At 34.4% G+C, this 27,604-nt stretch overlaps 2 protein-coding genes across 4 annotated transcripts; one reads left to right on the top strand and one right to left on the bottom strand.

The window, feature by feature from the left end:
* The first annotated feature begins 747 nt into the window (after window positions 1-747).
* LOC111404628 lies at window positions 748-5,360 on the top strand. The gene is made up of 4 exons (XM_023033410.1): window positions 748-840; window positions 926-1,130; window positions 1,180-1,436; window positions 5,310-5,360. The coding sequence occupies exons 1-4, from the start codon at window positions 748-750 to the stop codon at window positions 5,358-5,360; spliced, it is 606 nt and encodes a 201-aa protein (XP_022889178.1).
* Window positions 5,361-5,595: 235 nt separating this feature from the next.
* LOC111403879 (NAC domain-containing protein 67-like) lies at window positions 5,596-26,732 on the bottom strand. 3 transcript variants are annotated; one of them, XM_023032513.1, is made up of 3 exons: window positions 26,496-26,732; window positions 7,021-7,319; window positions 5,596-6,649 (listed from the first exon to the last, which is right to left on the bottom strand). In XM_023032513.1, exons 1-3 carry the CDS (start codon window positions 26,674-26,676, stop codon window positions 5,882-5,884), a joined length of 1,248 nt encoding a protein of 415 aa, XP_022888281.1. In that variant the 5' UTR covers window positions 26,677-26,732; the 3' UTR covers window positions 5,596-5,881. The 3 variants fall into 3 exon arrangements, with proteins under 3 accessions (XP_022888281.1, XP_022888279.1, XP_022888278.1); XM_023032511.1 differs by lacking the exon at window positions 26,496-26,732 and adding an exon at window positions 21,226-21,583; XM_023032510.1 differs by lacking the exon at window positions 26,496-26,732 and adding an exon at window positions 7,460-7,858.
* Between the last annotated feature and the right edge of the window lie 872 nt (window positions 26,733-27,604).

Genomic DNA, 27,604 nt, shown 5'->3' with positions numbered 1-27,604 from the left:
CATGAGGCCTTGAAGTATATCAATGGTTAGCACAAGCTGAGTAGGCGACATGCAAAGTGAGTGATGTACTTGCAAGAGTTTACTTTCACACTAAGGCATCAAGCAGGGAGTTTGAATCGAGTAGCAAATGTATTGAGCCATCGCACATTAGTCCTCACCACCATGAGCAACAAGATTGTCGGATTTGAGTCATTTTCTGATATGTATGCTGCAGATCCTTGGGAAGATAATTCGGGAGGTAACTGATAATCACCGACATGATTTTGTTTTAAATAATGGTTACCTATTTATTGGATTGCAGTTATGCATTCCAGATTGTTCACTAAGGCAGCAGATTATTAGCGAACTTCATAACGAAGGACATTTTGGGTGAGACAAGACATTGGCATTGGTCTCTTCTGATTATTACTGCCCAAGTTGAGCAGTGATGTGGCGCATTATGTGGAGGGGTGTTATGTATGCCAGCGGTCTAAAGGAGCTCTTACTAATGTTAGATTGTACACGCCATTATCCGTACCTGAAGCTCCTTGGTTTGATGTCGGCATGGATTTTGTCTTGGACTTACCTCGTACACAACGGGCGATGGATTCCATTCATGATGTGGTTGATAGATTTTCAAAGATGGCTCATTTTGTGGCTTGCCAGAAGACAATGGATGCTACTTGGATTGCTCATCTTTACTTCAGAGAGATTGTGCGTTTACATGGTGTTCTATAGTCAATTACTTCTGACCATGACACTAAGTTTATGAGTCATTTCTGGAGGAGTTTATGGGAGAAACTTGAAATGAAGTTGAATTTTAGCAGCGCATACCATCCCCAAACAAATGGTCAGATCGAGGTGGTTAATCGGAGTTTGGGAAATCTTTTGAGAAGCTTGGCAGGGACTAAACCGAAGAAGCGGAATTTGGCATTACCTCATGCAGAATTTGGCATTACCTCAAGCAGAGTTTGCTTATAACTGGTCGAGGAATAGAACCACCGGATTGAGTCATTTTGAAATTGTCTATAGTCGGAACCCATCCAGGGTACTTGATTTGGCTCCAATTATGGCCGAACATCTTCGAGGTATCCATGAGCAGGTGAAGCTGTCCATACAGGATAGTTATACTGAGTACAAGGCTCAAGAAGGTAGTCACCAGTGCAGGTGTTGTTTGATGTTGTGATTTTGTTTGGATAGTATTAGCTAGTGATCGTTTTCCAGCTAGAGAGTACAATAAGCTAAAGGAGAGTAAGATTAGACCTTGTGAAGTGCTACAAAAGATCAATGATAATGCTTACAGGTTGTGCCTCCCTATCCATTTGAAGACCTCTGACGTCTTCAATGTGAAACACCTAAGCACTTGTTTTGTAGAGTCTGATGAAGCTACTGTGAACTCGAGGGCGAGTTCTTTCCAACCCGAGGTGACTGATGTAGGAGGATTCGAGTCGAGTGATGTGATTTGTCAGATAGCACGATGGCACTGAGATACCATGAGATGGCAGATCGGCGCAAAGATGGGGAGTGAATCACAATTATTTCCTTGATTGGGGGAATTTGACATTTTTTGGTAATTTGGTTATAACTTTGGCTACGATTATCAGAATCGCTATTATGACTCCAATTCAGAAAGCTCTCTTCAGTGTGCACATCTTGGCTACCCAACTATGCTCGGTAGGCATCAATTTCGAGCCCAAAATCCACCGTTTTCCTTTTAGAAATTCAATTTTTAGTTATTTTTTGCTATTTATGGTAATATTTCGTTTCCCTTTTTCCATATGTTAAAAAACTCGAATTGAACCAAATTTTTGGCAACCTATTTCTTTTACTTAATATTTTATTTTGGTGTAATTTCGGAATTTTTCATTTTTGGTAATTTTCCTATAATTTCGTATTTTGCAGTTATTTAACCCGACTTGTGGGTTAATTTTGATCATTCTGTATTATTAATAATATAGAGTTGATTTTAGAGTATTTTCTCGGGTTTTTTTGGGCGTTTTCTTTCGTTTCTTTCTTGCGAATCATCTGCTACAACAAACCAATAGGATAATCACTATCCTACCTGGTGTCAGCTTCCCTGGTAAGCCTGCGGATCTCCACAACAAAAAAGACCTGGATAGTTAGACCCATCTATTTTGAGCAAGCTGGGAATGGTTCATGTTTAAGGAAGAAAAAGTCACCTTAAAGGAGTGATGAAAGGGAACGCCGACCCCCATATCGAGTGAATGTTTATGAATAGCTATGCAGCCTAGGCATAGGAGATCTGCTGTTTGAAATGACATCGGACATAATAACTCTATATCATTTGAAACTTTGAATTGGATCCTAATTATTGAGCCTCATAACTTCTCATCATTTTCATTAAGATCAGTATTTATATCAGAGGTTCGCCTACCTCGTTACAAACCCCATTCCGAGGCCAAAACTTCCTGCTTGGCCAAAAAGTTCTGGGTCAATGCATATACCGAAGTATGTCATAGCTCTATAAGAGAGCACACCAATATATAAAACTTCCATAAAAAAATAAGAGGTGCTAGAAGAATCATATCTTGAACTAGAACTCCCAAAATCTTAATCACCGATTGCACTCTAACAGTCGGTTTAGAAAGTCATTGTAGGAAAAATGTTGGACAAGGATAAGGAAATATAGAGCACTATGACATAAAATTTCTTGAAAGCAATGAGGTGACAAAGTAAAGAAGGCCAACCGAAGTAACGACATAGTTATAAATTCTAACGAGAAGTATAAGCTGTTAAAATGTGATGATAATAATAATAATCGTTGAAAATGAACGGGCGGCAAATCGAATCCTCAGACACATAGGCCAACTCGTGTGCAACCCATATGTGCCCAAAAAAGTTATGTGCCACTAACAGGAAAAACGCAAATAAGGCCCATCTGCGCGCATTGGACGATAGTGGTTGCTAACATGTTCCCTATGTCCTCAGAGGTGAAGAACCCTCAATAGCTTCGTCAATCAACGCATAAGGCAAGTAAAGTTCTATATTTATATAAATAATATAACAATACTTGGGAGACTATTTGTTAACCCTCGAAATGAAGTTTACGAACCTAGCTAGCTATTGGCGAAGTGTAAAGCAATAGGCGAGGGAAAAGAATAAATAGAAGGCTCGCCTAAAAATTACGAACCATTTTACATATCCAAACTCGCTACAAGCTGTCAATAAAGAGCACATTGGCAAACGAACAAAACATGATTCTTTAGCGAATTAGTTTTAAGGTAGCCAATGACAAGCTACTATCTGTCATGCTCTCAAAATAACCAAATTACCCAAAATTTAGAGAAAAATATATAAATATCCCTTCATTTGAAAAATACATGCAATTCAAATATCTCTCTTTCAAATAGTTATTTCTTTTTTCTGCTCTTATCTGAGCATCAAAACTAGTGAATTTAGGAAGCAAAAGTCGTAGCAGCTAGGTGAGTAAGATTTGATAGGATTTCTGTCATCAACAAACGCAAAAAACTTTGAGTTTGGAACTCGAAAGGCGCTTTTGCAGTATTCCATCTCCAAATTCCAGTGTTGTCAAGCGACATGAGCTGGCAGATATTATATTCATTATCAATTGAAAAGATTCTAAGAACGTATAGAGATTTTTGATGGGATAAAAGCCAAAGTAGTATCTAGGTTGCCTAGATGTCACATAGGAAGAGCTTTGAAGAAGTCGAACAATTTTCCCAATCCAGATATTTGTAAGTTACGGCCTCACAATCATCAGTGTGAAAGCAAGCAAAACCATCGAAAACATGAAATTTACATTTTGTAGAAGGCAGATCAATTAGTTGGGGGTAAAATTTTTGGGTGGAAGTTACAAGAGCTTTCTTGAATTGAATCATCCAACGAGTGAGAGTGGCATAGAATCTCTAGCGTTCGGAGGTTTGAGCTTTGCAACGCATTAGAGCGGCGCCGCAAAAGCAGCAGCTTTCGGAGCGTGAGAAGACAAGAAGCCCCGGCCGATTGTGGTTTGTCGCGAATCAGTTCATACTTCATAGAGTTTTATTTTCGTAGGTTTCCTTATCGATTACAGTTTTTCTATATCAATTCCATATTTTATAGAGTTCTATTTTATTAGGTTTCCATGTCAATTATATAAGGTAATTATGTTCACACAATAATTTTTTATATCTGCACCACATTTTAATTACAAGAAAAGTTTTCAATATTTGCTCACTTTTACTTTTATGTTCTCGATCTTTTTCTCATTGCATTGTTATTTTTAATTTTCAATTAATTAATATATTTTATTGTTAATCGTGATTTTTATCCAAATCTTTTGCTAACGTGCACTGAAAAGAGGAACAAATATTTTGTTAAATTTTGTTATCAGTTATTTATTTTGGTTATATATAACTACGAGAGACAAATATGTCTTTTTCACATCTTCATAGTAAACAATTTGGACGAAAAACGTCTCTATAAGCAAGATGTGGAAACTAACTGAGGGTTGGATAATAAATAATTGTACTTATGTTTTATATAGAGTTTTATTTTGGTAGGTTTCAATAAGATGTTCCAATGGCTTTTTCATTTTTCTTTTCCCTTTTTTTTTTTTTTTGGGCACACTTTCTTTGATAGATAATATATATGACTGTGACATATTAAAGTAAAGCGACTCAATTGAGATTTCACTCAAAATCCAGTGGCTAAAACATCCTTCAATAAGATTTCCAGGTAATATCTATCAAAGAAAGTTAAAAATAGAAAAATGCATGGCTGGATTTCGTATTGTCAAGGATAGATTTCGTCCGGTCACCGAACAAATAGGAAAAATATCAACTGGGTCAATAACTTGTAATTTTTTTCCCAATTCGATGACTGAATATCAATTTAATTTAAAATTTTTTTCACTCTTATCATATTTTCTCTCAATTCGATCATTTAATATCAAGATTATGATGATGCCTTTAGATTAAAAATCATATTTTTTGTCCCTATTTTAACAATTTTATAATATATTGTGTAGTGATTATTTGACATGTCATACAAGGATTATATTAAACATCTATTGCGGTGTGTCCCAATTTACCAATTTTTATGAATCTGGGATACAACACGTAAGCGAGCGAAAGTTCATTGATCCAATAAAATTATATTAAGAGTTAGTAATATAATTTATACAAATTGAAGTTTAATAATCCCATTAAAATTTTATTGAAAGTTTATTGATGACCAATAAAAATTACTCCATCGTCAATGGTGATAACTTGGCACGACCCCAAACTTGTCGACCTTCAAAACTCCAATAGCCAATCATTCTTCAAACTGGAAGTATTTATATTACATTTTGATTTCAATACTATTTGTAGGGAAAGCAAGTAAAAGCGGATAAAATAGCACAAGAAAGAGCAACACAATAGATTGAATATAAATAATAAAGACAAGTTGATAGGCAAACAACTTTCCAAACGAAAACTTGGATATCACTTAAATTCTATTTGAACGTTAAAATTATATCTGATTGCTTAATTTATAAATGGTTCGTCTACAAATAAGAAGACCTAGTATTCTTCATCCAAAAAGACTGCGTAGCATGATGAATAACTAAGATTTCATCAATATCAAACAGTTAATAATATTGAAGATACTCTTTCAAAACAAATATTGAAAAACACTAAATCATCCACTCTAATGTTTGCATGCAAAGAACAAATTCTATCTCAAGTAACTACAAATACTAATCGATAGCTTGGCTCAAATGAAATTACATCATCCCTCTATTGAACAATTTTCAGCAGTTGTTTAATATTTCCGCAACATTACATAATCAGCAAAGTTTAAGTTCTTAGAAAAACAGCAAAAATGGCATTCTTCTCTTCATCCAGCAACATCGCTATCAAATTTACTCAATCCAGTCCTCTGAAACTGCATGTTGGATGAGTCACCTAAAGATATCGTCAAGATGAAGCCATTCTGTTGGAGGAGAAGGTAAATCCCAGTACTCCGTGGAAGCTACAGAATTACCTTGCCTCGAGCAACCCACATCGCCATGAAGGTGTGGATTTGGCGAAGAGTACTGTAGTTGGGCATTAGACGAGTCTCCGAAAAAAGAATCCAGTATACTGGGGGTTGTTAAATCCAAGTAACTACCATCATCAACTGCAAATCTACTTGTCCCCACATCACCATTCAAGTGTGTAACAGGTTGATACGGATCATTTCTTTGCTCAGGTGGAAACAGAGGATTATACAGACTAACGTTGCTTTGATCACCAGGAATGTATGCCAAAGGTTGAGGAGATGGAGCAATATGACTTTCCATTGCCATATGATCACCACGAAAGTATGCAAGTGGAGGAGACGGAAGAATATTACTTTGCATTGCCATATGATCACCACGAAAGTATGCAAGTTGAGGAGACGGAAGAATATTACTTTGCATTGCCATATCTCCATGCATGTACGTAACAGGTTCATGAACCAATGGATATTGATTATTTATTCTTGCTTGTTGGTAGGGAACATAAGCACCTTGCAAGGACGATTGATCAAGTGCCGGTACACGATTTTGATAAGAAGACGTTGCTGTCAAATTTGCATCAGGGATATGAGTTTCTTGAATTGGGATCGTGTTTCTTTGTGTGCTTTCTTCCTTTCTTTTTCTCGGTTTTGATGGTCTATAGAAAATTCTGCATGCACAAAAATCCAACTGCAAAAAAATATACAACATATATGTGTTAGAAAAAATCTATTTTTGTACAGTTAAAAAGAACCATAGGGTTGTCGAGTACCAAAAAAAAAAAAAAAATTTTTTTTTAAAATTTAAAAATTTTAAAAAATAAAAGAAAAAAAATTAAAAATTAAAAGCTCTAGTGCGTTTCAAGTCATTCCAAACAATAATAACATATATAAACCAGTGATTAATGAAAAGTGATCATTTAAATAAGAGGGGGGGGGGGGGGCCCTTTAAAAAAAAAAAAGGGGGGGGGGGGGGACCCTAATGTTGCAAGTCATATCCCCAAACAACGATAATCTATGTGCATAATTAATTAATAAAAGAATCTGAAAATTTTTGAATACCATCTTGTTATCTGGAATTGCGTTTGTAGAAGAACGTGCAACATCCTTCATTTGATGAACCGTAAACTCATGCATCATCCAGTTAGTTTTTCTTCCTTTATTATTCTTAGATTTTCCTTCATAATAGACAAGCGTCTTTTTCCGTCCAACTTCTTGGCCATTGCTTCGGACAATGATGCCAGCTCCCGTGGCTTTCCAGTAACCATCAGCAGCTGCTCGGTCGGGCCGACTACCTTTAGGATATTTCTTAGTTCTAGAAGTAAAAAAGTAGCCCTCTTGTGTTCCATTCATCCTGCTTTCTGATATTCATGACATTAATAAAATCCAAAGAATGTAAATATTAATAATAACTGAGGAAGATAATATAACAAGAACCACCAAGAAACATCAAGAAATAAACAAGAACCACCAAGAAACATCAAGAAATAATGAAACTTACGACAAAGATTGTGAGGATGGTACTGGTAGAGATCAATGTCTTTTATGGCATCGATTAATATAGGTTTGCTCATAATCTTGAGATTCAAGTAGTACAATAGCTCCAGGTCTGTCGGTTTGAATCGGTAACCGAGCGGAACATTTTCTTGGACAGAGAAATCAGAATGTTTTTGTGCGGCCATGGCAACTTTCTTGCCTTTATCAATTGTTCTTCGCAGTAATAGTAAAAGTAAATGAAAGGGAAGTGTATTGATTATGAGTATATACAGCCGTTATGTGGACTGTAGAGAGAGAGACCCACAGAGTTAGGAGAGGATTGCTAGTATAAATTGTAAGGATTAAAATTTCATTTTCATGCAATTATCTGATTGAATGCTGACGGTTCCGCACGGTTAAACGGCCTGTGTGTGTTTCTATACTTATGCGTATAGCCGTTTATATATAGACAGAATGAGGACGGAGGGTCTTTCAAACAATTTTACCCTTGGTCCCTGAAATTTATTTGCTTTGAAAAAGAATGAGGAAATAGCTTATAAATTCTCACCTAGAAGCTTATAAATCCTTTCTTTTTTTCATTTTAATACTAGCAATTCGTCCCCTTAGAAAATAAATTGTCCATCTTAGTCCAGGAAAACAAATATTGCACAAAATAAATTTCTCTTGCCAGGTCTAACCTTTGCAAAAAACATTCAATTCAGAAATTTTACTTTTAAAAAAAAATGAATTTTCAAAAAATATTTAAATCTTTGCATCATGAGAATCCATTAACACATTGGCAACAACTTCCTACACTTTCCTTCTCCTTTATACCGCTTTCTTGAGGCTGCTTCCCATTATTGTTAAGATCCATTCCGCTTGCAAGCTTAGGTTCTTCAGCTATATATTTCAGTTTTTTGATTAGTTGTACCCATTCGAACCCGAAGTCATCTCTTAGCTAGATTACAGAACCTTAATTCACAAGTAAAAAAGGCATGGCATGTAAAAAAGGCATGGCATGTCACCTTTTTAATGTAGTTGTCACCATATTATTATTATTATTATTATTTTTTTTTTTGCCAATTGTGAATAGCGACATAGAATGTTGCATTTCTAGTATAGGTATGCACTTATCTAATGTAGAATATTGATTCACATTTAACACGACAAAAATTTAATAGTAATATCTAAAATATTAGTTTATGTAGTTTCTGACACACCCCACCCCGTGTAACACCACTAGATCCGGACGTAGTATGTGCCGATGATAGATACCAACTAAAGGTCGGACCCATCCTCAAGACTACTACAAATACAATATATTATTTTTATACATCATTTTTCTAATAGAATTTCGACATTATCTCCCCTGTAAATAGGCCTAACCAACATGTGATCAATTTCACACAAATCCCAACTTATAGCACAGCACAATAAAGATAAGCCGAAATCTCAACCTTTACCAAAAAATAAAATGAAATATACATATGGATACAAAATACATAGTGGGCCCCATAACTATCTACAAGTGATGCAAAATCACATCTAGACATGAACATGCGTCCCAAAACACTGACTACAAGTTCTATGAAGTGAGTCATACTAACAAACTCTATCGTGTGGCTCTGATTCCAAAATCAATGCTCAACTCCAAAAGATGCCCAGATTCTCAACTGCTACATGATAAAGAAAAATGTGAAAAAATATATGAGTTGATAGTTCAGTGAGTGAAGAAGTTTAAAATAAATATACTTTTTCATTTATACATTTTTATTAAAAATCAAATTCATATCATTTGATAATTCACAAGCTACCATCATGTAAATATAGTCAAAAAGCGAAATATTCACATAACGTCATAAAATATCATCTTAAAATCATGATATAACATTAGCTGATAACCATGCTATAATCTCATCATAACAACGTGCTGAAAAATCCACAAAAAATGTACCATCTGACTGAAATATGTAATCTCCCTCTCGAGCTAAGAACTTTTGCCACAAAAAAATGTACCCTCTGTGAACGAAAGTCGGTCTCAAAAACCTCTTATAATCAATTCTAGAACACGGTCAAGGTCCTTCTGTGAATTATATGTACACGATTAAGACCAATATCAGGTAAATATCCTCCGTGTAGGATAGAACACGGTCAAGGTCCCTCTGTGAGCTATAAGAAGTATATAATCATGGGTACTTTTCTAGCCGATCTCAATATTACATGTCTCACATACCCAACAAATCTCAATATCACATGTCTTACACACCAAGTCACAATTGTGCCATAAATAATCTTTGAGATTTCACAAGTATCACACTAAAAGAGATTTCCATAATAACCATGTAATTCGAACACATAATTGCATATAATTTCACATACTTTAACAATATACTTAATTTATAAATATATTAAAAAAATTTGTATTTTTCCATTCACAGAACTATGTACGCCAAAATCAACTCGATTGGTACGCTGTCCCGATATTCGTATCGCCGCCTGAAATATGATATTATTTTTAAATCAATAATAAACTATTTTAAGAAATTTCATTAATTAAATAGGTGATACCCAAATTTAATTATATCACGTTTAGGCGATTTCTAAAATCTCGTTAATTACTAAAAATAACTTTTCTTTCATTTTACTCAATTTCATAGTTTATTATACTTAACCCCTTTAATGAAATTGAATTTAATCTAACAACCTAACAACTATAAAATCAAAAATAACATTTCAATAAGTAACTTTTACTTACCTTTCAAAATTGAGAAATTCAAGTCTAATAGTATAACTCACTTAATTCCTAACACGTTAGCGAGTTTTCCCTTTTTTTCTTCTTTTTCTTCCTCTTTTCCTTTTTTTTTTTCCCCTCTTTTTCCTTTCTCTTTTTCTCTTTTCTGCTTCTCTGTACCATTTTTTTTGTGTAATGTGTGTGTTATGGATTTGGATTACATATATATATAAATACATTGGGAATGGGTTAGTTTGGGCATAGTCACATACCGTTTTCCTTTCCTTTTTAATTTTTTTTACTTTTCTTTTGAATTAATTAAAGTATTACAAAATCACCCCCTTAAAAGAATTTCGTCCTCGAAATTCAATTAACTAAGTGCGAAAAATCTGGAGATATTGAGAACGCCTGCTCTTCACTTTCCCATGCCACTTCTTCTATAGCATGATTCCTCCACAAGATTTTAACCAAAGGAATAGTCTTACTACGCAAGACCTGTTCCTTTCTGTCCAATATCTGAACTGGTTCCTCTTCATAAGTAAGATTTTCTTTCAGCTCTACTGGTTGTGATTCCAAAACATGTGAGGGATCTAGAATATACTTACGAAGCATGAAAACATGGAATACATCATGAATTTTGGACAATTCTATTGGCAAAGCCAATCGATAGGCACTTGGACCAATGCGTTCGACAATCTCATATGGGCCAATATACATCGGACTCAATTTACCTCGTTCACCATATCTGATAACACCTCCCCATGACGACAATCGCAGGAAAACTTTATCTCTAACATCAAATTCAAGATTTCTTCTGCATCTATCTGCATAGTTCTTCCGTCTTTAAATTTTCTTTAGTTATCTTTACTTTCTCAGCAGTAATCTAGACATATTCAGGACCGAATAACTTTCTTTCACCAACTTCATCCCAACATACTGGAGTTCTGCATTTCCTACTATACAGTGCTTCAAAAGGAGTCATTTCTATACTCGAATAATAACTGTTATTATAAGCAAACTCCATCAAAGAAAGATGAGCATCCCAATTTCCTTTAAACTGTAGTACACAAGCTCGTAACATGTCTTCCAAAGTCTGAATAGTTCTTTTTGACTTACCATCTGTCTGTGGATGAAAAGCTGTACTGAAATAAAGTTTAGCACCCATAGCTTTCTGCTACCTGGGCCAAAATTTAAAAGTTAACGAGAATCTCTATCTGAAACAGTAGATAATGGTGTCCCATACAAACTTATTATCTCATCAACATATATTTTTGCCAATTTATCTAATGAGTAAATGACTTTAATAGGCAAAAATCTAGCAGTCTTCATCAATCTATCTACAATGATCTATATGCCATCATGTCCATTCTGAGTCCATGGAGGTCCAAATAAAAAATCCATAGTAACGTGTTCTCATTTCCACTCAGGAATAGGCAATGTTTGTAACAATCCTACTGTTTTCTGACGATCTAGTTTCATTCGCTGGCAAATGAGGCATCTGGATACAAACTTAGCTAATTTCTCTCTTTATTCCATGCCACCAATAGTGTTCTTCGAGTACACGATACATTTTTGTACTACCTGGATGCATCGCGTAAGCTGAACTATGTGCCTCTTCTAGAATTTCTCCCTTCAATTTCGTATCATCTGGAACATATAATCTGTTTCCCATAACTAAAGCTCCGTCATCTCGAATGGTATAATCTGTATGCTTACCTTTACTAACTTCTTCTTTCAATTTGCTCAACACTGGATCTTAAGTTTGAGTTTCTCTAACTGTGTCAATCAAAGTAGGCCTTACTTGAAAGTTGGCAAACAATGCTCCTACACTGGTAACTGATAATTGAGCATGAGAAGCTCTGAACTCCCCAAACAAAGATGAACATACTGCATTAGTCTGGATCATAGGGTCGATATTTTCCGACTGAGAGCATCAGCAACTACATTAGCCTTCCCTGGATGATAATCAATTTTGCAGTCGTAATCTTTTATCAGCTCTAACTATCTTCTTTGCCTCAAGTTTAACTCTTTTTGATCGAAAATATACTTTAAACTTTTATGATCTGTATATATCTGACATCTCTCACCATACAAGTAATGTCTCCAAATTTTCAAGACTAGTACAACTGCAGCTAGCTCTAAGTTATGTGTAGGATAACTCATTTCATATTTCTTCAACTGCCTGGAAGTATACACTATAAGTAACTTTCCCATTCTACATTAAAACACAACCAAGACCCTAACGTGAAGCATCATTATATATGACAAACTCTTCACCGGGAGATGGAAGGGTAAAAACTGGAGCTGGCACCAATCTATTCTTCAATTCAAGGAAACTTCTTTAGTAATTTTCATTCCAAACAAATTTAGCATTCTTTCTAGTCAAACTGGTCAAAGGAAGAGTAATTTTAGAAAATCACTCTACAAAACGACAATAATAACCTGCTAAGCCAAGAAAACTTCGGATTTTTGTCACATTAGTAGGTCTTTCCCATTTTACCACTGCCTCTATTTTTTGCGGGTCAACATAAATTCCTTCTGCTGATATGACATGTCTCAAAAATACAACTTTATTAAATCAGAATTCACATTTACTGAATTTAGCATACATCTGCTCATCACGTAGAGTCTGAAAAATGATTCTGAGATGCTTTGTGTGTTCATCGTGATTATGAGAGTATACTAAAATTTCATTGATGAATACAATCACAAATCTATCTAAATATGGGTGAAACACTCTATTCATCATATCCATAAATGTTGCTGGTGCGTTGGTCAACCTAAATGGCGTCACAAGAAATTCAAAATAATCATATCTTGTCCTGAAAGCAGTTTTTGGCACATCACTGTCCCTGATTTTAAGTTGATGATATCCAGAATGCAAATCAATCTTTGAAAATACTGTAGCACCGTGAAGCTGATCGAACAGATGATCAATATGTGGCAAAGGATATTTATTGCGAATTGTCACTTTGTTCAATTGTCTGTAATCTATGCACAGTCGCATGGTGCCATCTTTCTTTTTCACAAACAAAATTGGTGCTCTCTACGGAGATACACTAGGCCTGATGAAACCCTTGTCTACCAACTCTTGCAACTGAAGCTTTAGCTCTTTCAATTCTGCTGGTACCATTTTATAGGCTGCCAGTGAAATTGGTGCAGTTCCTGGAATCAGATTTATAGTGAACTCTATATCTCTATCTGATGGTAAGCCTGATAATTCTTCTGGAAATACATCAGGAAAGTCCTTGACCACTGGGATATATTCAAGTTTTAGTTTGCTAACATCTGTATCAATTATATGAGCAAAATACGCATGGCAGCCCTTGTTGAGTAATCTTCTAGCGTCAAGAGCAGATATCACACAAGACGGTAAAATTCTGCACTGTCCATTGAATATAATTTCAGGCAGTCCTGGCTATCTAAACACAACCTGCTTTCAAAAGCAATCAACTGAAGCTCGATTTGTTGTCAGAAAGTCTATGCCCAAGATAACATCGAAATCATGTACGTCAAAAGGTATTAAATTTGCCTTGAGCTCGTTCTCCTTTACCTTAATCCCACAATCTCGATATATATTATTTGCTAATAGTGATTCTCTTATTGGTGTATTCACTACCAAACAATTGCTTAAAAGTTCTGACTTTTGATTCACATATAAAGCAAATGCAAATGACATAAAGGAATGTGTAGATCCAGGATCAATCAAAATACGAGCATTTCTATCAAAAATATACAACATACTCATGATAACATCTGGTGACTCCTCTGCCGCCTGCTGAGTCATAACAAAAATTTTGCCCTGGGTCCTCGATCGTCCTGCCTGTCCTTTTGATTTTATACCACTACCGCTCACAATATTAGACTGGGCCACATTATTTGCACATATTTTGTTAGTTGAATCATCTCTCTGAGTTTGATTCTGTCTTGTACTACCAACACTCTGCTGAGGAAACATCCTCTGTGCCATGCCACCCTCCTGAAATACAACTGGGTAATTCCTTTTCAGATGTCCTTCTTGGCCACAACGATAGCAAATACCAACTCCCTTTAACTTTAAACACTCTCCAGGATGAGATCTTCCACATAATTGGCAAGAAGAAAATCTGGCACTAGTAGAACTCTCTCCCTGTCTCGGAGTAAATGCTCTTTGGAAAGAACCCTGAGTATAATTTCGACTAGCCAATGGCTACTATACAGTACTGGGATTGAATCTAGGACCCTGACTTCCTCGAAATCGAGATTTGAATTGACCTAAACTGGACACACCAAGTCGAAATCCTCTATTGACCCTCCGTGGAAGTCTATAGCTCGAAGCACTTGCCATTGTCTGACTACCGCTTGCTCCGACCATTGTTTGTTCTCTACCACTTGGCCTATCAAAAATGTGCTTTTCTACTCTCAAAGCTGATTCCACTAATTTGCCAAATACATTCCAGCCTGCAACTGTTACTACTGATCGGATCTCTTCCCTTAACCCATTCTCAAACTGTATGCATTTATCAATATCGTTGCTTACTAGAACTTGGGTATACTTTGAAAGTTCAATAAATTTCACCTAATATTCTGCAACTGTCATCTGCTCTTGTACTAGTTTCAAAAATTTCTCCTGCCTCGCATCTTTATAGGACAGAGGATAATAGGCATCGTAAAAGATATGATGAAAATCTGTCCAAGTAATGATGGAAGGGTCTAGATATGTGCTTCGTACCCACTGTCACAAATCATATGCACCCTCCTCTAACAAGAAGGTGGCAAGACACAATTTCCGATTGTTTGAGCAACCCATAACGTCAAATATCCTCTCTATCTTGGTCATCCATGCCTGGGCAACTGCAGGATTGCGTGTGCCAGTGAACACTTTAGCCCCTAACTTTGTAGCCCTTTCAATACTATAATCTCTATCAGTATTACGCATAGCAGATGCAATGGCAATAACAATTCTTTCAACAGCAATAGGATCAGTTCCAATCACATTTCTCTGTCCCTGTTGTTCAGGAGGCTGGTGAACTAATTCATCTACTCTCTCGGGCTCTCTCAGTTCATCTCTATCAGTAGCAATGTGAGACTGGGACAACATATCTTGGAGCCTTCGAGTTTTGTCACCACGAGGCATGATTCACCTACAGTTATGCATGATATGCTAAACATCAGAATGTATGCATGTACAATGTAAACCCATGAGCTCTAATGCATGCTTTGATACCAAACTGACACACCTCATCCCTTGTAACACCACTAGATCCGAACGTGGCATGTGCCGATGATAGATACCAACTAAAGGTCGGACCCACCATCAAGGCTACTACAAATACAATATATCACTTTTTATACATCATTTTTCTAACAGAATTTCGGCATTATTTCCCTTGTAAATAGGACTAACCAACTTGTGATCAATTTCACACAAATCCCAAACTATAGCACAACACAATAAAGATAAGCCAAAATCTCAACCTTTACCAAAAAATAAAATGAAATATATATATGGATACAAAATATATAGTGAGCCCCATAACTATCTACAAGTGATGCAAAATCACATTTCGATATGAACACGCGTCGTAAAACACTGACTACATGTTTTATGAAGTGAGTCATACTAACAAACTCTGTCGTATGGCTCTGACTACAAAATCAAGACTCAACTCCAAAAGATGCCCAAATTCTCAACTGTAAACATGAAAAAATATATGAGTTGATAGCTCAGTGAGTGAAGAGTTCAAAATAAATATACTTTTTCATTTATACATTTTTATTGAAAATCAAATTCATATCATTTGATAATTCACAAGCTACCATCATGTAATTATAGCCAAAAAGTGAAATATTTACATAACGTCATAAAATATCATCTTAAAATTATGATATAACATCAGCTGATAACCATGCTATAATCTCATCACATCAAACGTGCTGAAAAAACTCAAAAAAATGTACCATCTGATTGAAATATGTAATCTGCCTCTCAGGCTAAGAACTTTCGTCACGGGCCTTTGGCCCCCTTTGTGAATGAAAGTCGGTCTTAAAGACCTCCCATAATCAATTCTAGAACACAGCCGAGGCCCCTATGTGAACTATATGTACACGATCAAGACCAATGTCAGGTCAAGACCCTCCGTGTAGGATAGAAGACGGTCAAGGCCCCTTTGTAAACTAGAAGAGTATATAATCATGTGTACTTTTCTAGTCAATCTCAATATTACATGTCTCACATACCCAACAAATCTCAATATCACATGTCTTACACACGAAGTCAAAATTGTACCATAAATAATCTTTGAGATTCCACAAGTATCATACTAAAAAAGATCTCCATAATAACCATGTAATTCGAATACATAATTGCATATAATTTCACATACTTTAACAATATACTTAATTTATAAATATTTTAAAAATATTTATATTTTTCCACTCATAGAACTATGTACGTCAAAATCGACTCGATTGGTACGTTGTTCCGATATCCGTATCGCTGCCTGAAATATGATATCATTTTTAAATCAATAATTAATTATTTCAAGAAATTTCATTAATTAAATAGGCGATACCCAAACTTAATTTTTTACGTTTAGACGATTTCTAAAGTCTCTTTAATTACTAAAACTAACTTTTCTTTCATTTTACTCAATTTTATAGTTTATTATACTTAACCCCTTCAATAAAATTGAATTTAATCTAACAATCTAACAACTATGAAATCAAACATAACCTTTCAATAAATAACTTTTACTTACCTTTCAAAATTGAGAAATTCAAGCATAATGGTATAACACACTTAATTCCTAACACGTTGGCAAGTTTTCCTTTTTTTCTTCTTTTTTCTTCCTCTTTTCCCTTTTTTTTTCCCTCTTTTTCCTTTCTCTTTTTCTCTCTTCTTCTTCTTCTCTGTACCGTTTTGTGTGTGTGTGTGTGTGTATGTTATAGATTTGGATTACATATATATATATATATACATTGGGAATGGGTTGGTTTGGGCATAGCCGCCTACCGTTTTCCTTTTCTTTAATTTTTTTTTTACTTTTTTTTGAATTAATTAAATTATTACAAAATCACCCCTTCAAAGAATTTCGTCATCAAAATTCAATTAACTATGTGCGGAAAATCTGGGGATACTGAGAACGCATTTGCTCTTCACTTTCCGATGTCGCTTCTTTTATAGCATGATTCCTCCACAAGACTTTAACCAAAGGAATAGTCTTACTACGCAAGACCTGTTCCTTTCTGTCCAATATCTGAACTGGTTCCTCTTCATACGTAAGATTTTCTTTCATCTCTACTGGTTATGATTCCAAAACATGAGAGGGATCTGGAATATACTTACGAAGCATGGAAACATGGAATACATCATGAATTTTGGACAATTCTATTGGCAAAGCTAATCGATACGCAACTGGACCGATGCGTTTGACAATCTCATTTGGGCCAATATACATTGGACTCAATTTACCTCGTTTACCATATCTGATAACACCTTCCCATGACTGTCATCACAGGAAAACTTTATCTCCAACATCAAATTCAAGATTTCTTCTGCGTCTATCTGCATAGTTCTTCCGTCTTTAACTTTTCTTTAATTATCTTTACTTTCTCAGCAGTAATCTAGACATATTCAGGACCGAATAACTTTCTTTCACCAACTTCATCCCAACATACTGGAGTTCTACATTTCCTACCATACAGTGCTTCAAAAGGAGTCATTTCTATACTCGAATAATAACTGTTATTATAAGCAAACTCTATCAAAGAAAGATGAGTATCCCTATTCCCTTTAAATTGTAGTAAACAAGCTCGTAACATGTCTTCCAAAGTCTGAATAGTTCTTTCTGACTGACCATCTGTCTGTGGATGAAAAGCTGTACTCAAATAAAGTTTAGTACCCATAGGTTTTTGCAAACTAGGCCAAAATTTAACGAGAATCTCTATCTGAAACGATAGATATTGGTGTCCCATACAAACTTATTATCTCATCAACATATATTTTTGCCAATTGAAATTATTGTTGACCTCGATTTTCTACAGGGTGATATAGCCAACGAATTTCAACTTTACTCATGTTCACACGTAAAACTCCTACACACTTGGACAAACAATTAAAAGCACGCGGCCCTCTCAGTAGGTAGAAGATGCGATCACAAACACTTAGATGGACAAGTTAGTCAACTTGTATATATATATTTGGATGTGGGACGTGCGAAACATACGTCACAATAATCTTTGGCGCAGGGGTTTTATGGGGAAAAATATGAGAGCAATATTACTTTAGTGTATAAAATTGCATTACATTCAAATGATATTAAGCTCATATTTGAGCCTCATTCTCAAAAAACTCATTTTTTTTCAAATTTATTTTCAATCATACATTCTCATAATAAATTAATTTTACATGTAAATTCAAATATCTCGTATGGGAGATCTCTTAGAATAAGGAAGGTGTGAGATGCATTCTCGTCTTGAATTTACTCTGTCACAGGTTATAGCACCTCACCTAGGTCATGGAGTGTTAGACTCTACATGCCAATTTGGCTGAAGTGATGCTTCACTTCTCAATATATGTCCTCGACTAGGTCAAGCAAGATAATGATGTGGAATACATGCCTAATCCGGAATGCCGCTAACTGCCACGTGAAGCATTTTCGGACTTTATGCCATCTCTTGAATAGTTTTTACAATAGTCATTTCTTCCCCAAATGGCAGAGCTGTGCAGGAGAAATGACAGCGTGCGCTTCTGTTGAAGTTTCCTTTCTCTATCGTGTAGCACTGATATCACTATCTGGTAAACAGCCCCTACATTCTCCGACTTCCATTTTTTATGCCTTTACTTCTTTTGATTTCCCAGTTTGACACAAGATTTTGAATTTTCAGAGAATTCGAACTTTTCATAACTGGGTTCCGTGGTTTACTTCACTCAGAGTTCTATTTTGTTAGGCTTCCATGCAAAATTATTGTTAATAAATACCCTTTTATTCATTAAGATCGACACTAATCATTATTTTGTTTAGCAAATTTTGGCTTTATATCAAAATTTTTTTTTTGCCCTTTCGTAGATTTTTGGCTTTATATCAATTATTGACCTTTTTCATTCAAAAAATTCTATCCCTTGTACAATTTGTAGGGGCGTTCAATTTTTCATTCTACAAATTGACCAATTCTTACTTATTTGACTCTAGTCAAATGTTGGTAATGAATCTAGATTGTAGCACACAAACATTTAAATATATTTAAAATAAAATAAAGTTAGGCCTCACTCGAGACTATGTACTCTAGTCAAGAATTTTCTAACTTCGATTTTCTCATGAGACTTGTAATTTTTTATGAAAATAAGTATATTTTAATTTACTATAATAATATTCTATGCCCTTGTTTAAGCCACATTATTTTTATAAAAATGCATTTTTGAATAGTATATTGATGGAAAATTTGTAGTTAAAAATAAGTAAAAATTTTAGATTTATATGTAATATTATTTTATTGATGAATGTATGTTGGAATGATATTAAATCATTATTTAAGAATGTAAGTCAAACAAAGACTTGAAGGTGTGTTTGATTACAAATATGAAATTTGCATGGAAAGCAAATAAATTATATGTAAATCAATTAGCTAAAATTTATTTGCACGAAAATTATTAATTAAATATGTTTGACTTATTTAATTTTCAACTTAGAAAATATTATACTTTTCGATTTTTAATTGGTAAGTAGATAAGAGAGAGTGAATAGATAAAAGAGAAAAAGAGAAAGTGAATTCTTTAGAAAATAAAATCCTACTTCCTGTAAATAAAATATTTTCCTTGATTTTGAGGAAAATATGGTCACATGACAAAAAGTAGGAAAATATTTTCTATGAAAAAAATGATAATCGAACAGTACAAAAGTAGGAATTTTAGTGGAAAAAAATATTTTTTTATGGAAAATATTGGCAATCAAAGTACTTGAAAACAATTTGCTGCGGTTATTTCATATTTCCTCAACATTACATAATCAACGAAGTTTAAGTTCCTAGAAAAACAGCAAAGATGGCATTCAAACTTTCTCAATCCAGTCCGCTGAAACTGCCTGTTGGATGAGTCACTTAAAGGAAAATCCAATATACGAGGACCCAGTACGGTAAGAGATCATAAACATCAAGCCATTCCGTTGGAGGAGAAGGTAAATGATCACCTTGCAAAGTTCCGGCACATGATTTTGATAAGACGACGCTGCTGCCTAATTTGCATCAGGTAAATGATCACCTTGCAAAGGATGACGCTGCTTCTTTGTGTGCCTTCTTCCTTTGTTTTTTCTCGCTTTTGATGTTTTATAGTAAATTCTGCATACACAAATATCCAACTGCAAAAAAATATATAACAAATTCGTATTATAAAAATGTCAAAATCTATTTTTGTATGCTTAAAGAAAACCCCAGGGTTGATTACCAAAAACAAGAATTATTGATTAAAAGCTCTAGTGTGATTCAAGTCATTCCAAACAACAATAACATATATAACCAGTGATTAAAAAAAAGTGATAAAAATAAATAAAAAAATAAGGTTATAAGGTTTCAAGTAATTATCCCCTAACAATGATAATATATGAACAGAATTAATTGGTAAAAGAATATGATTTTTTTATTTTATTTATTTATTTTTTATTTTTATTTTTTTGGCGTACCATCTTGTCATCTGGAATTGCATTTGTAGAAGAACGTGTGACATCCTTCATTTGATTAGTCGTAAACTCATGCATCATCCAATTAGTTTTTGTTCCATTATCATTCTTAGTCTTAGATTTCCCTTCATAATAGACGAGCGCCTTTTTCTGTCCAACATCTTGGCCATTGCTTCGTACAATGACATTGCTTCCATTGGCTTTCCAGTAACCATCAGCCGCTGCTCGGTCAGGCCGGCCGCCATTCGGATATTTCTTAGTTCTAGAAGTAAAAAAGTAGCCTTCCTTTGTTCCATTCATCCTGGTTTCTGATAGTCATCACATTAATATCGTTGTAAATATTATTAATAACTGAGGAAGAAATATAACAAGAACCACCAAGAAACATCAAGAAGTAATGGAACTTACGGAAAAGATCATGAGGATGGTACTGGTAGAGATCAACGTCTTTTATGGCATCGATCAATAGAGGTTTGTTCATAATCTTGAGATTCAAGTAGTACAATAGCTCCAGGTCTGTCGGTTTGAATCGGTAACCGAGCGGAACATTTTCTTGGACAGAGAAATCAGAGCGTTCTTGTGCGGCCATGACAACTTTCTTACCTTTAGTTCTTCGCAGTGATAGTAAAAGTAAATGAAAGGGAATTGTATTGATTGAGTATATACAGCCGTTATGTGGACTGTAGAGAGAGAAAGACCAACAGAGTTAGGAGAGGATTACTAGAACTCAGATGTGTATAAACATATATACAGCCGTTCATATATATACGGACTCAGATGGAAATCACTGAGTACAAATTGTGGGGTTTAAAGTTTCATTTTCATGCATTTATCTGATTGAATGCTAACGGTTCCGCTCGTTATACGTATAAATATGCATACAGCCGTTTATATATAGACGGAATGAGGACGGAGAAAATAAAATGGGTCTTTGAAACAATTTTACCATTGGTCCCTGAACTTTATTTACTTTGAAAAAGAATGAGGAAATAGCTACGTAATTCCAACCTAGACCTTTCTTACTTTTCAATTTAGGACTAGCAATTGGTCCCCTTAGAAAATAAATTTTCCATCGTAGTCCAGGAAAACAATTATTGTACAAAATAAATTTCTCTTGCAAGGTCTAACCTTTTGAAAAACATTCAAAAGAGAGAATGTTATTTATATTAAAAATTCAATTTCAATCAATCACTGATCAGGCATTAACTATCCTCATATTTCGAGGACAAAATCGCTAATCATCCAAGTACTCAATTCTGTGGCTCTTGTTCTCTTCAAAGTAGGAAATTTGTGTTCCATTCATCCTGCTTTTGGATAATCACTTTAATAAATTTCAAAAACTGCAAATATTAATAACAGTTGAGGAAGATAACATAAAAAGATAATCATTTTTCAAAAAATTTGTATTGGATTAATCGGGTATTATCTTCATTTCACAACACATTGGTATTAGAGCTTTTGATTTTGAAATTCTTGGAAAGATCGAGATTTTGATCAAGTTAATAGCTCAAATTGATTTTTCAGGGTGATAACTATGAAGTACAATATTCTCTATTAGATCACAATACAAAATTCTTTGTGGCAAATAAAAAAGTGAGCAGTGCTCGCTCAAATGGATTTGGACGAGGTATTGTTGAGATTTGACAAAATATCCACAACTTGGATTCCAGAGGAGAAACAACGGAGGGATTGAAAAGCCCTATCTCAAATACATTTTCATCTTTCAAATAATATTTTTCATGGCATCTTGAAGTAGAAGTCAACAAAAGATATATGCACATAGATCAAATAGTTCATGAATTAAAATGCAAGAAAAGGAAAAAGACTGGATGCTCAAACCTTAACACTTTTTTCATAGGAGGTAGACTTAGACACCGTTTATTTCAATTCATAATATGTTTTGAGTATGAATAAACATGATTATATGTTATGCGTGAATCCTTGTGGGGTTTGAATATGAACTGGTGGCATATTAGTGCACCAAACATGTGAATTTGGTGGCGTAATAGTGCACCAAATGTTGGTATATCATCCGATCATTTATATGCTTATACATTAAAAGTTTAAACGACATGAATATATGCTTAAAGTATGATATGTTTGGATTTAACATGCGTATGAGTCTATTAAGTGTTCTATGAAAACTCAACCCCTCTAACAATTTCAGATTAATACGATTGATGGCATTGTGTAAGGGAGAAGTGTTGCCTTGATGGGAACTCCAAAAATCATCATTTAAGTCAAATTTTGTTCGAATAATTATTTAAGCTTCTAAAGTATTTAGATTTATTGTCTTTTGAACATTCAAATACTGAATTGTGTGATGGAGATTTGTTCGAGGTGGATAGGATATTTTGTTATGGTTTATTTAGTTCAGCTGACTGGCAAGACTAGTGTTCAAAATATTTTCAGTTTCCACCCTAAATTTAAAAATTCACCTCAACCAAAATACTTGAAATTTTGAGGTGATTTCAGTTGGAGAAGATAGCCATATGGATTATCGAACTTGGAATCATAAATTTTAATTGTATAAAATTCAAGGTATGGACTTTTGTATAGGGCTGCTGGAATGTACCCAAGAACTAATAAATACGATTTTGAAAACAATTTGACCCATTTGTTGATTGAATTTTCATATGAAACTTTAACATGTAATTCCAGTGTGTAATATCTTACAGTTTAAATTTCACAAATTTTGGATTTCATTTAATTTCCCAACGAAATTTTTTTCGAAAAGCTGTACAAGCTAAAAATCCCAATTTTCTGAAAGAGAATTTCCTTTAGTTTTGCAACGATCTTTGAAACCTTAATGCTTCTAGTTCAAGTTAATTTCCACTTTTTTATGAACAATCTCGGTAAAATCCCAAAATTTTAGTAATGTCACGAGTCCTTAGAGCTCGAGGCGCTACAAGTATGGCCTAACTAAACAATTTTAATCAATATTGAAACTAAAGCTGAAGTTCAATGCTCCAAATTAATGTTTAAATACCAATTTAAATTTTGGTTGAAAGCTTAGTGATCACAAATAAAATTACCACATCGTCAACAGTGATAACTTGGCATGACACCAAGCTAGTCTAACTTAAAAACCCCAATAGCCAATCATGGACATGTTTATATTACGTTTTGATTTCGGTACTATTTTTGGGAAAAGTAAGTGTAGGCAGATAAAATAGCGCAAGAAAGAACAACAAAATAGAATGCACGTGTAAATAACAAAGAAAAGTCGAAAGTCGTACAAATTTTTGAACCAAAAGTTTTATATTATTTCTATTTGAATGTTAAAATTATAGCCGATTGCTTAATTTATATTAAGTCCCTATTTGTTTCCCATTTTCCTCAAAATATATTTTTCTCTTTTCTTTTCAATCACATTTTTCAATAAAATAATATTACACAAAACTAAAACTTTTTCTTAATTCTTAACCACACATTCATCACCAATAATGTGATTGAAAATAAGAAGAAAAAAATGCATTTCCACGAAAATTGAACCCAAACGAGGGCTATGAATAATGTCTTTATTAAATAATGGAAAATACTAAACCAACCTTGATGAATAACTAAAATTACACAAGTATTCAAGGAATAATACTCCTTGGACAAGGTCAATGATAGAGATGGAGTTGACACGATGGTGTGGCGGACAGTATTGGATGTTATGTTTTTTTTCAAATTGTTCAGTCATGTATTAACACGTATCCTCTACGTCATTAATGAGCTTGTCATTGAATATGTCACTATAGCAAAATTGGTACTCGAGAGTAAAATAATCCATTGAATCAAATAATATAAATTCTAAATTATTCACTCTAATGTTTGCATGCAAGAAACAAAATTCTATCTTAAGTAACTACCGGTATTAATCGACAGATTGGCTCGAATAAAATTACATCATCCACTAACTGAACAATATGAAGCAGATATTTAGCATTTGTTTGGCCTCCATTAGATTGTAATTCATTTTTCTATCTCTTCTTATCTATCACGCATTCTCCAATAATATAACATTATATGTAAATCTAAAATTTTTCCTTCATTCTTAACCACACATTCCTTAAAAAATTACTATTCTAAAATCAAATGAGTGAATAATGGGGCCAAAAGGGCGCTTAATGTTTCCACAACATTATATAATAAGCACAGTTTAAGCAGTTAATTAGAAAAACTGCAAATATGGCATTCTTCTCTGGATCGAAGGTCTTCACATTCTATCCTCAAGTGTAGATCCAGCAACATCGCTATCAAATTTACTCCAACATAAAACACAAACATTTTCGGACAGAAATTGCATGTTGGATGAATATGTACGAGGATCAAACCAGTCTAGTGTTGGAGGAGACGGTAAATCCAGGTACTCAACGGAATCTACAATATTACTTGTCCTCGAGCCACCCACATCGCCTTGCCTGGGTATAATTGGTTGACCATGTGGAGTTGGCAAATACTGTAATTGGGCGTTAGGTACGTCGCCCGAAACGGAATCCAGTATACGAGTATCTGTTGGTGGCAATAAACCAAATAAAGATGATAAAAATGGAGTCGTTAAATCCACGAAATCACCATTATCATTGCTAGTGGAAGCTGCAAATCTACTCGTCCCCACATCACCATTCATGTGTGTTAGACATTGATAATGATCATTGCTTTGCATACCAGGAATGCATACTAAAGGTTGAGGAGATGGAAGAATATTACTTTGCATGTACGTAACAGGTTCATGAACCAACGGTTATTGATCAATAGTGGTTTCTTGTTGGTAGAGAACATAAGCATCTTGCAAGGACGATTGATCAAGAGCTGATACAGAATTTTGATAAGACGATGTTGTTGCAAGATTTGTATCACGGACATGAGTCTCTTGAGTTGGGATCATGTTTCCTCCTGTCTCTTGTTCTTTGTTTTTGCTCGATTTTGATGTTCTATAGTAAATTCTACATACACACATATCCAACTGCAAAAAACATAAAACAAAATTCTGTGACAGACATATCAAAAATTATTTATTGTTTGATGGGGTTTTAAAAAATTAGGGTTATCGAGTACTAAAAAACCTATAATTATTGATTAAAAATCCTATTGTGTTTCAAATCATTCCAAACGACAACAAATAAAAGGAATAAAATATATATATATATATTCTAAGACTATCAAGTACAACAGATACCCTAGATTTTCAATTAAAGAATCCTAGGGTTTCAAGTAATTATCCCAAACGACAATAATATATAACACTATTAAATAATCAAAGAATATGAAATTTTTTTACATACCATCTTGTCATCTGGAATTGCGTTTGTATAAGAACGTGCGACATTCATCGTTTGATGAATTGTAAACTCGTGCATTATCCAGTTAGTTTTTGTTCCATTATTATTCTTAGATTTTCCTTCATAATAGACAAGCACTTTTTTCCGTCCAACTTCTTGGCCATTGCTTTGTACAATAATGTCACCTCCAGTGGCTTTCCAGTAACCATCACCAGTTGTCCGGTCCGGGCGACCACCTTTAAGATACTTCTTAGTTCTAGAAGTAAAAAAGTAGCCCTTGTGCATTCCATTCATCCAGCTCTCTGATAATTACATTAATAAATTCCAAAGAACGTAAATATTAATAATAACCGAGTAAGATAATATAACAAGAACAACCAAGAAGCATCAAGAAATAGAGAAACTTACGGCAAAGATCATGGGGATGGTACTTGTAGATATCAACATCTTTTATGTCATCGATCGATATACGTTTGTTCATAATCTTGAGATTCAAGTAGTGCAATAGCTCCACGTCTGTTGGTTTAAATCGGTAACCAGGCGGAAGATTTTCTTGGACAGAGAAATCAGAACCCACTTGTACGGCCATGACAACTTTCTTGCCTTTATCAATTGTTCTTCGCAGTAATAGTAAAAGTAAATGAAAGGTTGTATGTATTCTAAGTATATACAGCCGTTATGTGGATTGTAGAGAGAGAGAGAGAGAGAGAGAGAGAGAGAGAGAGAGAGAGAGACCCACAGAGTTAGGAGAGGAATACTAGAACTCGGATGCGTATAAACATATATAGTGCCATTTATATATACACGGACTCAGATGGAAATCAGTAAGTATAAATTGTAGGGTTTAAAGTATAATTTTCATGCAATTATCTGATTGAATGCTGTCGGTTCCGCACGTTAAATGGCCTCTGTGTGTTTCTATACTTATGCGTATAAATATATATACAACCGTAAATCATTTTTCTTAGAAGTCCATTGCTATTAGGATATATACTGAAGACTCCCACAATTATGCTTAATGTTAACCACTATAGCTTAACATTCTAATCCGATGAGTAAATATACCCTCCAATTCAAAATTTAAAACTAAATGCCACTTGATGATTATGATGATAAAGTGAGGCCAATGTATATACTATTCTTGTCCCCTAGTCGTCTGTCGTCGTCTTCTTCTTCTTTCCATTTAATTTGCCTTAAATTTTTTTTCCCAAATAAATTTTCCCCTAGCAAAGGCTAAAAATAAAATAATGGTTAAACGATTAACGTCAATCTGCATGGGAAAAAATATCTGTTAACAATAATTTTATTATAGTGATAAACTGTAAACAAACACAAATAAAAAAAAATGCACAAACTTTCCTTTTTTACATCAAAATGTTCGAATTAGAATGATATTTTACACAAACTCTTGCAAAAATTTCTTGTCTTCCCGTAGGAAAGCCAATGTGTCACCCCAATTTCGTGACTGAACATGTTTTTTCTTCTTTTTTTTAATGACCGTGGAACTCACAACCGCT

Source organism: Olea europaea, chromosome 11 (genome assembly GCF_002742605.1).
Source record: "Olea europaea var. sylvestris chromosome 11, O_europaea_v1, whole genome shotgun sequence".
In the NCBI taxonomy this organism is placed as follows: domain Eukaryota; kingdom Viridiplantae; phylum Streptophyta; class Magnoliopsida; order Lamiales; family Oleaceae; genus Olea; species Olea europaea.
The sequence above is the reverse complement of the archived record's forward strand: the minus strand, read 5'-3'. Positions and strand labels throughout refer to the sequence as shown.

Excerpts from the sequence above, each read along its gene's own strand:
- LOC111404628 (XM_023033410.1), top strand. The coding sequence starts at position 748 with ATGAGTCATTTCTGGAGGAGTTTATGGGAGAAACTTGAAATGAAGTTG. Across the intron at positions 841-925 it reads AAACAAATGGTCAGATCGAG|AATTTGGCATTACCTCAAGC; the intron begins GTGGTTAATCGG and ends TACCTCATGCAG. Across the intron at positions 1,131-1,179 it reads TGAGTACAAGGCTCAAGAAG|TATTAGCTAGTGATCGTTTT; the intron begins GTAGTCACCAGT and ends TTGTTTGGATAG.
- LOC111403879 (XM_023032513.1), bottom strand. The coding sequence starts at position 26,676 with ATGGCCGTACAAGTGGGTTCTGATTTCTCTGTCCAAGAAAATCTTCCG. Across the intron at positions 7,320-26,495 it reads CCATCCCCATGATCTTTGCC|AAAGCAGGATGAATGGAACA; the intron begins GTAAGTTTCTCT and ends CATGAATATCAG. Across the intron at positions 6,650-7,020 it reads CAATTCCAGATAACAAGATG|TTGGATTTTTGTGCATGCAG; the intron begins GTATTCAAAAAT and ends ATTTTTTTGCAG.